The sequence below is a fragment of the Dipteris shenzhenensis genome, chromosome 12 (genome assembly GCF_047967505.1).
Source record: "Dipteris shenzhenensis isolate YYH24624 ecotype China chromosome 12, Dip_SZ_1.0, whole genome shotgun sequence".
Taxonomy (NCBI): domain Eukaryota; kingdom Viridiplantae; phylum Streptophyta; class Polypodiopsida; order Gleicheniales; family Dipteridaceae; genus Dipteris; species Dipteris shenzhenensis.
In genome coordinates, this window is record NC_141607.1 from 22,220,631 (window position 1) to 22,237,108 (window position 16,478).

At 43.9% G+C, this 16,478-nt stretch overlaps 1 protein-coding gene across 1 annotated transcript in view; it reads right to left on the bottom strand.

Annotated features, from left to right (window-relative positions):
- Positions 1-294: 294 nt before the first annotated feature.
- Positions 295-16,478, bottom strand: part of LOC147895979 (uncharacterized) — a 100,302-nt gene continuing 84,118 nt past the window's right edge. Inside the window, exon 5 of the mRNA XM_087382663.1 lies at positions 295-803. Coding sequence (XP_087238789.1) covers positions 678-803 — 126 coding nt within the window. The 3' untranslated portion in view covers positions 295-677. The remainder of the gene's footprint in view (positions 804-16,478) is intronic.

Below are 16,478 nucleotides of genomic sequence, written 5' to 3' on the forward strand. Positions count from 1 at the left end.
CTTACATACTCAGAAATGTGAGCAAGAAATAATGAGGCACTGCAAGGAGGCTCAGGACATGTATTACTCGAGGATGTAGTCATCCATTTGTTTTTGCACATGGAGTGGCTAACATCTAAACATGTTTGTACTGTTACAAAATACTCGCTTTGTGTGTGTGTGGTATATTTGAAAAGTTAAGCAGCAAAACAGTCATTTCCAGCTGAGCCCAGAAAGCCCCGAAACCAGATCTATGTTCAGCACAAGAAGCTAATCACAATATAGAGATGTTGTTGCATTAATACAAGCGAAATAAACTCAGAAAATTGATTCTGAGTTCATGTACATAATCGCTTAAGCAAAGCTGAATTTGTGGCATTCCACCGAGTCCATAATATACACCCAATGAAGGTAATTTCGCCCAACTAAAACCAAATGTTTGCTTTTTTTTTCCAGCAAAGACTAACAGTCTCTCACTTCTTGATCGTAACCAAAAGTTGCCTTAAGATGACCTTATCCGAATTTCAAACTGATTAGACTTGATAAATTACTTCTTTACAGCGGCTTCTTTTCATCGGCCCTATTCAATACCGGCTAGCCTCACCCAAACAGCCTCAAACTTGTACAGATGAAATATGCTCCATTTACCCACCACAAAGAAAGGGATAGCATACAAAAATAGACTATAATAACATCCATCATGAAAACTTCTGCATTTCGTCTAGGTCGTGCCTCGTGTGTGCTCGCTTGATAGCAAAGCAACGCCTCAATTTAGCTTGAGTGAAACTCGTTGGAGAGAGAGAGTCATCATGCACATCCATCTCCTGCATCAAGATTTTTTGTGTGAGAATCCTTCCTATTATTTCCTTGAGTTTAAAATGGCTGCAGAGGCAGATCTAAAGTCCAAAAAAGAAGATACAAGACTCAGAAAAGCCATCACAAAAAACAAGCACATGTGTACCACATTTGAAACCTTGGTTTATGTATTACTATTTGCATCTCTATATAGAGGCTCAATATTTCGCTTACAACTTGAATGAACTCCTTCAAAAAGATGTGGGGAAAAGAAATAATATCCAAAGGAAAATCATTTTGAGGTGTTGTAGCAGCAGACTATACAGGGGGAAATCAGGTCATGAAGCCAAAAATCACTTTCACTCTATTATTGGAAGGCTGCCTCATGAGTCATCACGGTTACATATGCAATCCCCATGTTCAAACGCCTGTCCTATTGTCCATCACCTAACTTCTGTTTACACATTTAGCTTTCCACTGTATTCGTGCAGCAAGATCATCTACGTTATGATCCACTTTCATTATGGCACCTATGACTTTCGATAATACGGTTCTGACTGTAAACCTCCCTTGCTGCTCTTGTTTTGCCTGCAGCTATCAGCTGTCCCACTCCTTCACTTTAGTTTTTTTCGTTTTTGAAGGCCCAGCCTTGTTAGAAAAGTAGGTTCAACTCCCCACATCCAAGCCCAAAATGAGTCATGCAAATGGGAGTGACACCCGTAGGTGGACGTGGGAAAGAGAGGGACAGCTATGTTGCTACTTCTTGAAAGGGTTGGTGGACCCTAAGTCCTTAGAGAGACCAAAAGAATGTTCATAAATGTTAAAGGCGCATTTTCCGTAAATGGTCAAAGTCTTGATTTGTCAAGGTATTTGATGTGCCGGTTGAGACGACCAGGTGGTCAACAGAAGAAGGTGCATATTCATACGAGGATCATATAGACAGTCATGTGACTACAGACAAGAAATGGTTTTTAGAGTTTAATGAACTCTTAGAGAGCATGAAAAATTTAAGCGCGTAAATTTATGACAAGTGGCAAGTGAATGATTTGATTTGATAACAAAACCATCTAGTAAAAAAGGGGAGCGACTTGTCACTATCTATACAGAAACATGTTGTGTATGTTTTGAGAATAAAGAATTATGTGGTAAGAGGTGTGATTAATCATTAGGATCGCACAAGCTGGGTGGTGAAAGTATCTCAAATATAGCTTTGTAAGACTACAATATATCCAATCGTACAAATTCAGCATTTTGTTGTTCTAAAGTCCAAATTTCTACAATGAAAATAAAGAGGAAACAACAAAGACGAAAAATAAGCTGACCAAGAAACTTTGAAAAACAAAAGGTAGACATACCTAGCAAGTAAAGCAATGCATGTGTCGTCATCAGTGCCCACACATAAGCAACTATACTGAATTTCTAAAGACCCACGGAGTCTCTTGGGCAAACCCCGTACTTAACTAAAATAGGTCAATTAAACAAAAGGGAAAGATAACAAGAAATAAAGAAGAAAGGAAGAAGATGACTAAGCAAAAATAAACAAATGAATCAAGAAACAAACGAGACCAAAAAACAGGAATAAAATCTCTCTCTCTCTCTCTCTCTCTCTCTCTCTCTCTCTCTCTCACACACACACACACACACACACACACATAACACATCGGTCTTCCAAAGGCTTTGATAAACTTTCTTTTTTTCTTTCTTTCTTTCTCTCCCTCATGTATAAATGAAGAGAAAGAATGACAGAATGAATGAATTATTTAAAACATAAAAAACTAAAGGGACCACTTACACTTATGTGTACAATGACGCAAAATTAAATTCCTTACTTAGAAAGCACATGCATACTCACTTTAACTCTTTTTTCAAACTAAGTTTATCTTCTGTTTGTAGCAACTATACTTCTATGAGTCCCTTTGTGATGGACCCAAACTACAGCAAATCCCCATAAGGTTTATGTTCTATTTGTAGCAACTAGACTTCTTTTACTCCCTTTGTGATGGACCCAACCTGCTGCAAATCCCCATAAGGTTTTCCAAAGGATGCTCATATCCCAAACCCTCTCTTGTTCTCTATAACCTCTAGCTCCAGGGACATGGCTCCTCTTTTTTGCAAGAACCTTAAGAATTGGCCACCCAAACCAGTTTTGTAATCTGGCCTCTAGAAATAAATAATAGAAGTTTGATTAATTAAAAGTATAATTCATTTGGTATCTAACCTGTAGGGGCTGCAATGATCAGAGATTACTTGTTTGAAGACCTTGTGGGGGTAGAAGCTAGGAAGCAATTGACTCAGAGAAAGGGATAATTCCCTGGGAAATTCGCAGCTGTGGTAAGCTATGAAGTCTGTGCCTTCTTTGCAGCCAGGAATTCAGATTTAAATTCAAGATCCCTGGTTGAATACAGAAGTTCGTGACAGGTTTCTAAGATGGAAATCCGTTCGTTGAACTGGTTGGACCTGTTGGAGGTGATGCTACTGCAAAGATCGGAAATTTGCAAGCAGTTTTGTCGATAAAGTTCCTTGTTTGCAGCAAATCTACCAGCCTGCGACAGTCGTGAATCTGTTCAGGGCTGTAGAAGGTGATGCCTACAGTATTCAGGTTAAAATTCTGTGTGATTGCAGTCGCATTGAAATAGGTAAGTGGATTGCCACCCCTTGGTATCATAGCCTCTTGGTGAGCGATGCTAGTTCAGCGCTTGTGTAGCCAGGTTGCCATTCAGGTGGGTTAGCTGCATGGGAGCTATCATTTGGTGGAGTGGGTCTACTACCAGTGTGAGAGTGTCAAGCGTTCTTTGCCATAATCATTTGCATCAAGTGCCGTTCATCATAAGCATATGCATCAAGCGTTGCTTATTATATGCGGTGACTTGAGATTGTCCAAAGTATTAAATGCAAAGGTGGCACTGCCTTTGCTAAGGGGACGACTTAGTTCCTAGCAGGCATGATTCAAACAATTAAGGGTAGCACGGTGTGTTTACCTGTCAGCTAGATCGCTTCTTGGGGACACTCACAAGCTAGACAGGACAAATTATGCAAACAAAAGGTGAAGAGCAGGAGCCACACGGTGGCTAAGCAGATATGTAGGTAGCCACGGGCACTACACTGAAACCCCAAGATCAGCAGGATTCGGGACACCAATAGACCAAGCTAAATGGAAATGGGAGGAGAAGTACTTATAGGTGTTAACTATGATATTGGTACAACCACAAGCGGAGGGATTCCACATATCCAATTGACAAATGCATCACCATCCTGAAAGACTTGTACAAGCCAAATAACACCGGCAGCATTCTAATGCACCAAAATTAATTGTTTTGGAGGACGGAGAACTTGTAATTGAGCACTTAGTAAAGGTCAAGTTAATAAGGGATCAAATCGCAGCTGTTGTGGTCAAAAGGTCAACATGAATTTGGTGGTGGTTGGGTCTCACCATCCTTCCTAAGAGCTTCAGCGAGCTTCAAGGGGATGGTTATTACATTAACTACAATAGAGTGATCCAAGCCACTCAATTTTGACAATCTAGGGCCAATGCTTCTACAAGAGGAAGCCAAGTAGAAGAAATACAATGAGAGGAATGAGAACAAGGCCTTTGTTGCGCAAGGAAAGGCAAACAACAACAAGGGCAAGCCTAGACAAGGAAAGCCCAAGAAGAAGACTCATGGTGAATCTTCAAATGAGGCAAGGGACTCTTCATATGGTGAAGGCAAGAAGAAAAAGAAGCGCTTCTACAAGGATAAAACCAAGCATAAAAAGACAGAAGAAAAGGAGGACATCCCCAAGACAAGAACGCAGACAATGGGTTGGCTATGCTGATGTCAAACATAGAGCAATAATATCAAATTCCTTAGTGAACCTAGAGAAGAACATGCGTTGCTTGATCTCTAGACTGAGGACAAGGCGGTCAACACTGAGGAGAATAGAAGAAGTAGATGTACTACACAATGGATAAGGACGGCACTCTTGAAAGGTGCCTAGCTTGCTACAATGGCAAGCAATACCAAGATGATTTTCTATTTTGTATTGATGATTTCAATAGCATGCTTTAGATTATTTGGATGTCCTAGAGCTCTCAACAAGGCGAATGGAGGTAAAGACCTCTCACTCAGCCAGACGGGAGAAGCTTCAATGCAAAGGCAAGCGATGCTTGCAAGAATTTAAGTCGTAGACATTTGACTAAATGAAGGTTGTGTTAGAAATCAACCAACAAAGGGAACACATAGCGGAAGACTGATAGAACAGCCCAGGAGCTCACACGAGTGTGTGGGGTGTGGAATCACAAAGTTCTTAAACTTATGTGCTTCAAATAAATGTGCACACTCATTAATAGACAATGATCCAGCCGATATAGAAGCTGCCAGAAGAATATATTTCCGTCCAAAACTATGGACACAATACAAAGAGAGAGAGATCCAAAGTCCCACCAAAGCGTGGTCCTTTGATCTTACGTACTTCTACTATCTGCCGGATATCTCTAGAACTTGAGCCCACGTGCTGTTAGAAACATGGTGTGAGGGAGAGAGAGAGAGAGAGAGAGAGAGAGGCAGACTAGGGAGTGAAGAAGTGATACTCAAATGAAGACATAATGAAGGCTTTCATTCATTCATCAAGTATATCAAGACGAGTGAAGTACAAGCCTTATATAGGCTACTCACTCACACACTAGCACCTAGTGCATATGGGATAAGTCCCACGATGACACGTGGCACTCACACATGATTCACATACATAGACTAGTACTAGATCACCTAGTACTACACACCAACACACTCTTTGGCTATGATATCTCCAACACCCCCCTTCAGAGCAAAGAGGGTGAGACCCAACACGCAAAGAGAAGACCGATCTCCCCTCCACCGCAATACTGCAAAGAGCAAGTCCAACTATCCAACACCTCCCATGTGATAGTGACTTCTCAGTCAGCTTGCGACCGGCAAGGGACAACCATCACTCGTCACCCCCCCTTACTCTGAACTAGGTGGTCGATACCATCAACCAAAGTAAAACTGGTGGACAACCCAGGATAGCGGGCCTCTTATTGACTCCAAAGACATTCAATTTAGAAAGACAACTCAAGGCTGAGAATCTTTATTTGACTCAACACAAACACACATAGCATATGGGCCTAGAAATCCCAATCCTAGTCAAATGGATCCTCCTCGTTGAGAGAGAGGCCATGAACCTCTGTTGTAGCTACATGTATCTCCTCCAGGGGCTCTTCAGGTTCAGCTTCGTCTTCAGCCAGAAGATTGGCATGATGCGTCTCTTGTTCCTGTGCTTTCTTCTTGAAGCAATGGGCTTCAACATCTTCCTGCAAAACTTGCAAATGATGTTCTTGTTGGTCTTCTTTTTGCTTGTGGAAGCAAATGCATGATCAATAGGAGAGGCAAGAACGACTTTCTTATTGCAATGATCCTTCTCAATGAGGAGGGCCACTATATCATCAAACGTGGTGGTGGCAAGACGAAGGATCTCAAGAGTGTGCTCAAAGCGAGAAATGCCATGCATACTCTTCATAAGGACGGCCATCTTATCTTCATCATCAGGGACACCCTTCAAACTTGAGAGTTGTTGAACAAGAGATTGAAACCGAGCTAGATGATCACTCAACTCATCACTCTCTTCCGTTTTCAGATCATAAAATTTGAGCTTCAGAAAGACTTTAGAGTTGGTGATTTTATTACCAAATAAGGTCTCGAGGCAACTCCAAATCTGCTTAGTTGTTGACTTGAAATCCACATGATGGATGAGAGAGTCAGCTAAGCAAAGACCAATGAGGGCAATGGCCTTAGAATTCTGCTGCTTCCAAATCCTTTGGTGTTGTTGATCAAGTAGCTCAACCTGGTCATCCTCAACAACATCCCAAACTCCTTCATGCATAAGCAGCAATTGCATCTTGGTTTGCCATGTGGGAAAACCTTCCCCCTTAAACTTCTCAACAAGGATAGAACTTGAAGACAAAGAAGTCATGATTGAAGAGAACTGCGTGAAGGCAGGCAGCAACCTCGAAATGAAGTAGGACAGCTCCAAAAATACTTCCAAGTGCAACAACAGCCTTCAAATAACCAAGTCGGCTGGAAAATGATCCAAACAACAGCAAAGAAACTCCGAAATAGTGAGGCGGCTGCAGCAAATGCTCCAGAATGCAGTGAGACTCCCTCGTGTGAGAGCGGCTACAACAAATGGATGATAACAGCTCCAAAATGCAAAACCGGCTGTCCAAAGTACACCGAGGTACTGCAGCAGGTCTTCAAGGAAAGAATCGGCTGATTTGGATGTGCTGGAGCCTGGAAGTCCTGAAACACCTCGAAAATGACTCTGTTGAACGTGGATATGCAGCAGCAGAACCGAGACCTTGAGTTTGGCGATGGAGAGCTCCACACATGCACGCAGGCCTTGAAGAATGTGCCAACCAGGTAGCTTACAAGGTGCCAAAGCTACCTAGACCTCCACAAGTGTAGGCGCAGCTTGCAGAAGCAGCCAACCAGCAAGGCTGTGGAGAGGTTAGACGGGCAGAAATGGATGCGAAGAAGAGGCAGCTATGGAGTCGGCTATGGAGGTTCTAGGTGGGCAGGTAGGAGTGCAAAGGACTGCAAGAGAAGGCAGCGGAACTGAGAGAAATGGAGCTTGAGCTAGAGTGACGAGTTAGGGCTAGGGCAAGGGTGACGTGGCAGCTATGGAAGGTGGCTCTGATACCATGTTAGAAACATGGTGTGACGGGGAGAGAGAGAGAGAGTGAACAGATACTCAAATGAAGACATAATGAAGGCTTTCATTCATTCATCAAGTATATCAAGACAAGTGTAGTACAAGCCTTATATAGGCTACTCACTCACACACTAGCACCTAGTGCATATGGGATAAGTCCCATGATGACACGTGGCACTCACACATGATTCACACACATAGACTAGTACTAGATCACCTAGTACTACACACCAACACACTCACTTCACACCAACACACTCTTTGGCTATGATATCTCCAACACGTGCTCCACCTCAAGCATATGTAGACTCTCCGTCCTTTGACCTCAGCACCTTGCTGCCCTAGAAGACAGCCAAGGCTCCAGCCCTAGAAGAGCTCACTTTGCAGCAACTCTTCCCTTTCTTTGCCTCCTGGATGTAGGCCCAAAAGTGAGGGTGGTGCTGCTCCTTCTGCTCCCAAAATTTGCCGGCTGCTGGATGTAAACCTGAGGCTCAATGGCCTCCCTTATATAGGGCCCAAGGTCCCTTGAAATGGCTGACTGGCAGCCTCATTCTGGCCGACTAGTCTGCCATAAACCCGCCCCCACCGGCACTTTATGTTGGGCTGTGGGCAGCTCCTCTTGGGCTGTGTGCCCTCTGCATTTAAGTGGGGACCCAGCCCCCTTGCTTTGTGTGCCAGCTGACTGGCTGGCCCCTTCCATGCCCCCATATTTTGGGGATGTGTGCTGGGCCTTATGGTTGACCAGCCAGCTCCTTGGCCCTATAAAGGGCAGGGTGCTGCTCACTGCAGCCCCCTCCCTTTCCTTGCCATCTGCGGTGCTGTTGCCAGGCCCTGCTGGACACCCGCCTTATAGGCACCTTCACATCTGGTATCCTCTGCCATGTCTGCTGCTCCAAATCCGCCTTTTCCAAGCCAGATCCCTCTTGCTAAGTGCATAGCTATCTGCTCCCGTCTTTCATCTCCATCTAACACAGCAGCCACGATTCCTTCGCTTGTGAGGTGCTGCCCATGTGGCAGCCCCCTGTCTCTCTCTTCTTTGGGCATATATTGCCCTAGGTCTCCATCCCCCATGCTCTCCTCATTTGGGGGCTTACAGATGGGGAGGTGACCTTTCCAACACACCCCCTCTCACACACACATCTCGGCTCAATGCTAACACATCGATGACGTTGCCCCAGCAGCTCCCATGATGGAACCCTCTGGAACAATCTGGTGTCAATTCTGGTTCCTAGCTTCTCAACCAATGGTTCCTGCTCCTCTAGGTCCGGTCCTGCACAAGCAAACCATCCTGGTACACAAGTCCATCCACAGTAGCATCAAACGGCACCATCACCTCAGTCACGTTCCCAATTTTGAACTCGAGCAATCCAGACGCCTCGATCTTCCAATTGTCCCCCTCATAATGAGTGAACCACCTGGAGTTTTCCAGGCACCATGCTCTCAGGGTCTATTTCAACCCATCCTTCCTTTGGCAAGGTCCGCAACAAAAGAACCATCTCCAAAAATGAACTCCCAAGAATATTTCCAGATAACCTGGACCACGAACTCTTACTGAGCTCTCAAGCAAGTACTCTCCTGGCTTCACTACACCTTGTCCATCACCTTCCAGCAATCTGTGTCTGATATTGGAAGAAACACCCACACTTCCCTTCTGTCTTCGAAGAAGGTCCGTTCCTTCCAATCTCGCATTACCTGAGATAAATGAAGAGCAAATTCTCTCCACATCATGCTATAAAGGCTTAAATTAAGAACATCAAGTACATACCAAATCGTCGTATTGCATGCGTGCATGCTCTGAAAGCAAACCAGGCACCTTATCGAGGCACATACCAATAACCTGTGCAATCCTATACTATCTCCTTTTAAATTACCGCAACCATTTGAACATGAAACCCTAGGGCACTCCATGGAATCCACCTTCGTGTCAATATCAACAGCCATGTACCACCATGCCGTCCTTCATCTTCACAAAGGTCTCAAAATCAGCATCACCAATGGTAGGCTCGTCCTCACGCGTAATGGCCTCAATATCTGTATCTCCTATCTCATGATCATCCTCCTCTCTCGTATCACGGTCATCATCACGTCCATGGCCATGATCATCCTCCATACGCTCCATATTAGTAAATGTACTATACATCACTTTGGAACGTGGCATAATAGGTATGACATGCCACCATCGGGTATTATCCACCATTGGTTGATAGACAACCTAATTCAAACACAAATACAATCATGTTATTTTTCTTGCATCAAATATTTAAAAGCGAGTATTTTTATATGTGTGCACAGTACCTGTTCACATTGTTGCGGTAGTACTAGTGTGTCCTTCCTACTTTGCCAAAACTTTGTGGAGTCAATAGTTACAAAGCCACTTGCATGGCATTTGATTGTTGCATTAGGGCCTCTTTCCACCACGTCCTTAAACCACTTTATATCCAAAACATACGCAAAGAAGCGTATGCGTAAAATACACAATATAAAAAGCACACAGAATGGAAGAGAAAGAGACACCAATATGCATGGTTCACCCAATATGGGCTATGTCCACCAAGAAGCAACTAGTCCTATGTTTTTCTTATCTAGCACATGAGAAGATACAAGGTACAAGTAGTATATCCTACCATTGCACTCCTGCTATGTGAGCCACACCTTTACCTTACAATTTTGACCACACAACTCATGAGCAACTCGTGCACCAATTTCATGTAGTTTTTGCTTCGGGGGTGCTGCCCCCAGCCCAGGATAGTTAGTCCCATCTAGTTTTCCGGACTCTCCAAAGTTAGGGATGGTGAAAGAAAGAACTCGACTGGGGGAGGAGGAAGGGAGAGAAGGGGCTGAAGAGGCTTCTGAAATCGACATCTCTGTTGCTAAACCACATAGTAAAATCGAAAAACAACTCAACCTTCTCTAGACTAGAACTCTGTACGCACCTGACTGGACGTGAGTCACCCTCCTTCTTGCAAGGGCATTGTCCTCCACTCGTGCCAAGAGCCTCTGAATCAGGGTCGTAAAGGCACTGTCCTCCAGTCGTGCCAAGAGCCTCTGAATCCGGGACGTCCTTTAGCAAGGTCCCTGCCTTTGGGCTCCCACACTTGTGAGCCTCCTACTTGGCCTCCGATACCATGTTAGAAATCAACCAACAGAGGGTACACACAACGGAAGACTGATAGAATAGCCTAGGAGCTCACACGTGTGTGTGGGGTGTGGAATCACAAACTTCTTAAACTTATGTGCTTAAAATAGATGTGCAAACTCATTAATAGACAATGATACAGCCAAATATAGAAGCTACCAAAAGAATATATTTCCGTCTAAAACTATGGACACAATACAAAGAAAGAGAGATCCAAAGTCCCACCAGAGCGTGGTCCTTTGATCTTACCACCACGTACTTCTACTATCTGCCAGATATCTCTAGAACTTGAGCCCGCGTGCTCCACCTCGAGCGTATGTAGACTCTCCATCCTTTGACCTCAGCACCTTGCTGCCCTAGAAGACAGCCAAGGCTCCAGCCCTAGAAGAGCTCAGTGTGCAACAACTCTTCCCTTGCTTTGCCTCCTGGATGTAGGCCCAAAGGTGAGGGTGGTACTGCACCTTCTGCTCTTCAAACTTGCTGGCTGCTGGATGTAAAACTGAGGCTCAATGGCCTCCCTTATATAGGGCCCAAGGCCCCTTGAAATGGCTGACTGGCAGCCTCATTCTGGCCGACCAGTCTGCCATTAAACCCGCCCCCACTAGCCCTTTATCTTTATCTTGGGCTGTATGCCCTCTGCATTTACGTGGCGGCCAAGCCCCCTTGTTTTGTGTGCCAACTGACTGGCTGGCCCCTTCCACGCCCCCTGATTTTGGGCTGTGTGCTGGGCCTTATGGCCAACCAACCAGCTCCTTGGCCCTATAAAGGACAGGGTGCTGCCCACTGCAGCCCCTCCATTTCCTTGCCATCTGCTCTGCTGTTGCTAGGCCCTGCTGGACACCCACCTTATAGGCTGTCACCACAATGTAAGTATCCTAAGTCAAAGTACAGTTGACCATTTATTTAATCATAATTAAAGAGTTTTCCATCTGGATTAATTATGGTCAAAAAAGTTTTTCTATTGGTCAAAGAATTGACTACGGCCAAAGATACTTGACTTCGGTCAAGTAAGCCTGATCTTGGTCAAGAAGACTTGGTTTATACCAAGAAGGTTAACTGCGGTTAACCAAGATGTGCCAACTTCGGTTGGAGAGACTTGACTATAATTAAGACGCCTCGACCCTTGGTCAAAGCCCCTTAATTATAATTAAGAGTGTTGACTCCGATCAACGAGAGAATAAATATATTAATATATTTGTTATGTGTGCACATGTGTTCAGTGGGGATGCCCACCGTGACTAGAATTAGTCCACAGTGTGTTATTTGCATGCAAAGCGCTAACAATTAATGGGTGCCATGGTGGTGCGCTTTAATTAATTCTTGCAGGTACTAGGAAGAGTTATTTTCCTAGCGCAATGGAGCCTAACAAGAGTCTAGGAGGCGGTTCGCGTGACCAAGTGCTTCGAAGACTCCAGAGTTTCCCTTAGTGGCATGTAATTAAGAAAGTAATTTAGAAATTGACAAGTGGCTTGTTGCCAAGAAAGAGAGTCTAAGAGCTCATGTAATATTAATTCATGTTTTGAATTTTTGTATGAGTAGCTCTACGTTGAACTGTGTACTCACTTTCTCTCAAGAAATAAAATACCTTCAGGGGGGTCCAACCCGACATGTTGTCCTGGGCCCTAGCTGTGTGTAGAGAGAGGGAGGGAGAGAAAAGAAAGAGAACGCTTATGAAAGTGTTTTTGCAGTAAATTATGAGCGTGAGATTTCATTGGTATCAGAGCCAACAATCAAAGCCTTTTCAGGTTTTGACGATTTGAGCAGACAAACACGATGATGAATGGAATTGCTTGCACAATGCCTTGTTAGCCATCGTGTGGGCATCAAGTGTTGCCAGCAGAAGTTACGCGAGATGATTAGTGTGATGCCTGCGTGGGATGTGAACTAAAAGTCGTGAATTGAAAGTTTGGCCAGGTCAATTGTTACTTAGTTCCGTCGACGACATGGGGTGCATGCTGCTGTAGGCGTAGGCTTGAAACAGCAAGGTGGCATCTGTTTTGACGACCCTTCATCGAATTCTAATATGCAGAGGCACATCGAGATAATCACCTGAAGGTAGCAGGCGCAAACTATTAGTAAGCCAATGCCAGGAATCTAAGTGGCATAAAGTAGCACCGCTCCCACGCAGGTGCTTAGATCATGTGACGGGGTGCCTTTTGCTAGACCCCGACAGGCATTTCCGATGGAGAAGCTTGCAAAACGAATAGTTAGCGTCGTGAGACGTGACAAGGGGAGATTGGACCGAACGGTGGCTGTGGGAGCAAAAGCAAGCTTTGATGCTTCATAGCGCCTAACAGACGACGGTCTTCGACGGAAGGTTATGGTGCTGGTCATTTCTCAGTAGGGTGTCACGGTGCTGAGTGCTTGCGGATGCCCGGGATGGTTAGGCACACGCAGAAGGTCCCACGACGGATGGTCTCCAAAAGGCGTGACGCGTGACGCTGACCAATTCACAGCCAAGGTTTGAAACCTTAGGCTCCTTTGGTTAGTGGACTGGTTAGAGGTCCAGTTAGTTGACCCAACCAGACTAGTCTGGTCACTGTAACCAGACTGTGACCAATCCAATTAGTCTAGTTGCAAACTAACCAAACCAAAACCAGCTTCTGGTTAGAGTAACCAGCAGTTACCCATCTGGTTACTGTTTAAAAAATAAAATTTTAAATTTTAAAAAAAAGACAGTTGCAGAGACTATTTCTGCTAGCAATTTTCACCTACCTGAGAGAGTATTTACTGTCAGAAAAAGCAGAAATCAGAGAAAATCAGAGATTTGCATAAGTAAAGGAATGCATGCCTTTTTGCTCAGAAAAAGCGAATCAGATGCATACTCAGTGCTTTTTTGCAGCAGCCAGAAAAGGGGCAATATAGTTGTTGCTGCCTTGGCAACTTTGTGGGTATATCCCTTGAGTTGACAGCCCGGTACTGGCATAGATTGTGAATGCAAAACACCACTTGTTGAGGTAATTTTTCTCTTTGAAAAGCAAAGGCAGCGTGCATCAGTTGCATACATAGTGTGTGTGAAAAACTTGCAGATCTCAGACAAGTTGTGGGAGAATGGCTCAATCACCTATCCAGTGGGATTCACAAGACAGGGATGCACATCCAAGACAGAGAAGTGTGCAGCAAACTCAGCAAGAATTTGAGCAGATGGTACGCATTCGTATGCAGGAGATGGAAAATCTCAGAAGGGATCCAAGAGCTCAGGATTTGTTTCAAGTAGAAACTATGCCTAATGCAGCTTATGATGTGCCGATGCCAAAGGCACACTCTCGTGTACAGCCCGAGAGAGAGGGATCTCATAGGGGACGGTCTCATAGCAGGAAGAGATGGAGGCATCATCACCGATCTCCAAGCCCTTCACCGTCTACCTCAAGCTCCACTTCTGTATCTTCTTCTTTATCAGATAAACCATCCAGGAAAAGAAGGAAACACAAGAAGTCTAGGAAGAGCAAGTCTTCCAGAGAGACCAAGGAGTTCAAAGATGGAGGTAAATCTGTCAAGTTTATGACCTATAATGGACAATATGGTCACACAGACAAAGCATTGCAGTTCATTAGACAGTTTGATGCTACTTTTGGTACATAAAAGTTTTTAGAATCCTCCAAGTTGAGAATGGTCAGTTTGCACTTGACAGCGACAACTAGTGCATGGTGGAGTGCACAAACCACAGATGGGTCAGCCTCAAAGAGGTGGAAGGGCTTCAAGAAATCCTTCTACCAACAGTTCATGCCTAAACAATTTAGAGATCATGTTCTTCAAGATTGGGACAGTTTGCATATGGATGCAGGAGATACAGTATACCAAAAGTTTTGGGATGCTTATTTGCAGGTTGCACCTTTCAAAAAGATCTCCAAAAGAACCCAAATGAGAAAGTACAGAGCAGGTCTCAGTCCAAAAATTCAGGCAGTAAGGAATGCTTTGGGGGCAAAGAACATTCAGAACATTATGCATTCAGCTTTAGTAGTTAGTCTCGTGCCGTTACAAGATCCATCCACAGTACTATCCTTGCATGCAAGAGGTGCTGAAAGAAAGAAAACTGCTTTTTCAAAATCAAAAAAGAAAGAGTATCCCAAGGTTGAAAAGAAAGGGTTTCAGCCTCAGAAGTCGAGGGGTACTCAGCTTACAAAGTCATATAAAGGCAAATCCCCATTCACTCCTGAACAGATAGCTGAATTCCGCAAAGATGGCAAATGCTTTAGATGCGAGAAAGAGGGGCATATGGCTGCCCAGTGCCCTGAGAAGCCTTCGGGTTCTAAGGAGCGGAAAAAGCCACAAGTACCACCAAGGCCAATGGTGGGAGCAATCCCAGATGTTTTGGGTAGTACCTCAGACCCAAAGGAAAAAGAGCTTTTGCTATCATGGGGAAAGATAAGAGATCAACAAGCATTAATCCTATTTGATCCAGGGTCTACAGACAATTTCATATCGGAAGATTTAGCCCTAAGATTAGGGATTAAAACTAAAGAGCTAGGCAGAGCTCTTGATGCTGATCAAATGTTCCAGGGAAATCTAGTGCAAGTTACTCCTTTGATTGGAAAGCTTCGTGTCCATGTGCAAAGCTATGTAGATCAGGAGGACTTAATCTCTCCTCTCAAGCAGCATAATGTTGTACTTGGTACACCGTGGTTCCATTAGTAACGATAGAATACCCTAAGAGGGTGCTGATTTTAATCCATAGGGGAAAAAACCAACGTTTAGTTGCCAGGAATAAAGAGAAAACTATCCCCATTGTATCTGATGTAACATGTGGTAAAGCAATAAAGTCTGCAATTTCCGTGTACATGGGTTTTGTAAAAGAAAAAGAGAATGATATGCATGCTGAAATGAATGATGCAGACAAAGACAAATTTCAGTTTCTTGTAAACTTTAAAGATTGCTTTTCCGATGCTTTGCCAGGGGAGTTACCCCCAGAGAGACCAGAGGATCATTAGATAGAGTTAATGCCTAGTAGTGAGCCACCAAATAGACCACCTTATAGAGTCAGTGCGACTCAGAGAGAGGAGATTATGACTCAGGTGCAAGACTTGCTGTCCAAAGGGTTGATTCAGCTCAGTTCATCTCCTTTTTACTCACCGGTACTTATAGTACAAAAGAAAGACGGTTCTTTTCGAATGTGCATTGATTATCGTGCATTGAATAAGATGACCATCAAAAATAGATTTCCGATACCACGCATAGATGATGTGCTTGACCAGCTCAAAGGAGCAACAATTTTCAGTAGGATAAACTTGAAGAGTGGCTATCATCAAGTCAGAATACAACCACAAGATGTGCATTAGACAACTTTTCGCACTACATTCGGGTTGTATGAATACTTAGTGATGCCTTTTGGGTTGACAAATGCTCCAGCTACATTCAATAGAATGATGGATCGCATCTTCCGAAAGTACAGGCACTTCACGGGTACTTTCTTTGATGATATCCTAGTCTTTTCAAAGACAGAAAAAGAGCACAAGTAACATCTTGCTTTGGTATTTCAAGAATTTCGAAATCATCAGCTTTTTGCCAATAGCAAGAAAAGTGAAGTCTTTTTGGAAGAGATCCATTATCTGGGGCACATAATATCCAAGAATGGGATACAGATGGATCCTGCAAAGAACCGATCCATCCAAGAATGGCTTGAGCTGAAAACTGTGCATGAAGTCCGTAGTTTTTTGGGACTCTGCTCCTATTACAGGAGATTCATCAAGCATTTTGCTGATATCGCAGCTCCACTACATGACCTTACTAAGAAAAATGCAGCCTTCACATGGGGAATATCACAGAAGAAAGCATTTAATACACTCAAGGAGTTGTTGACTACAGAGCCTATTCTTGTAGTCCCGGATCTCTATCAACCTTTTGATGTTGATTGTGATGCCTATGG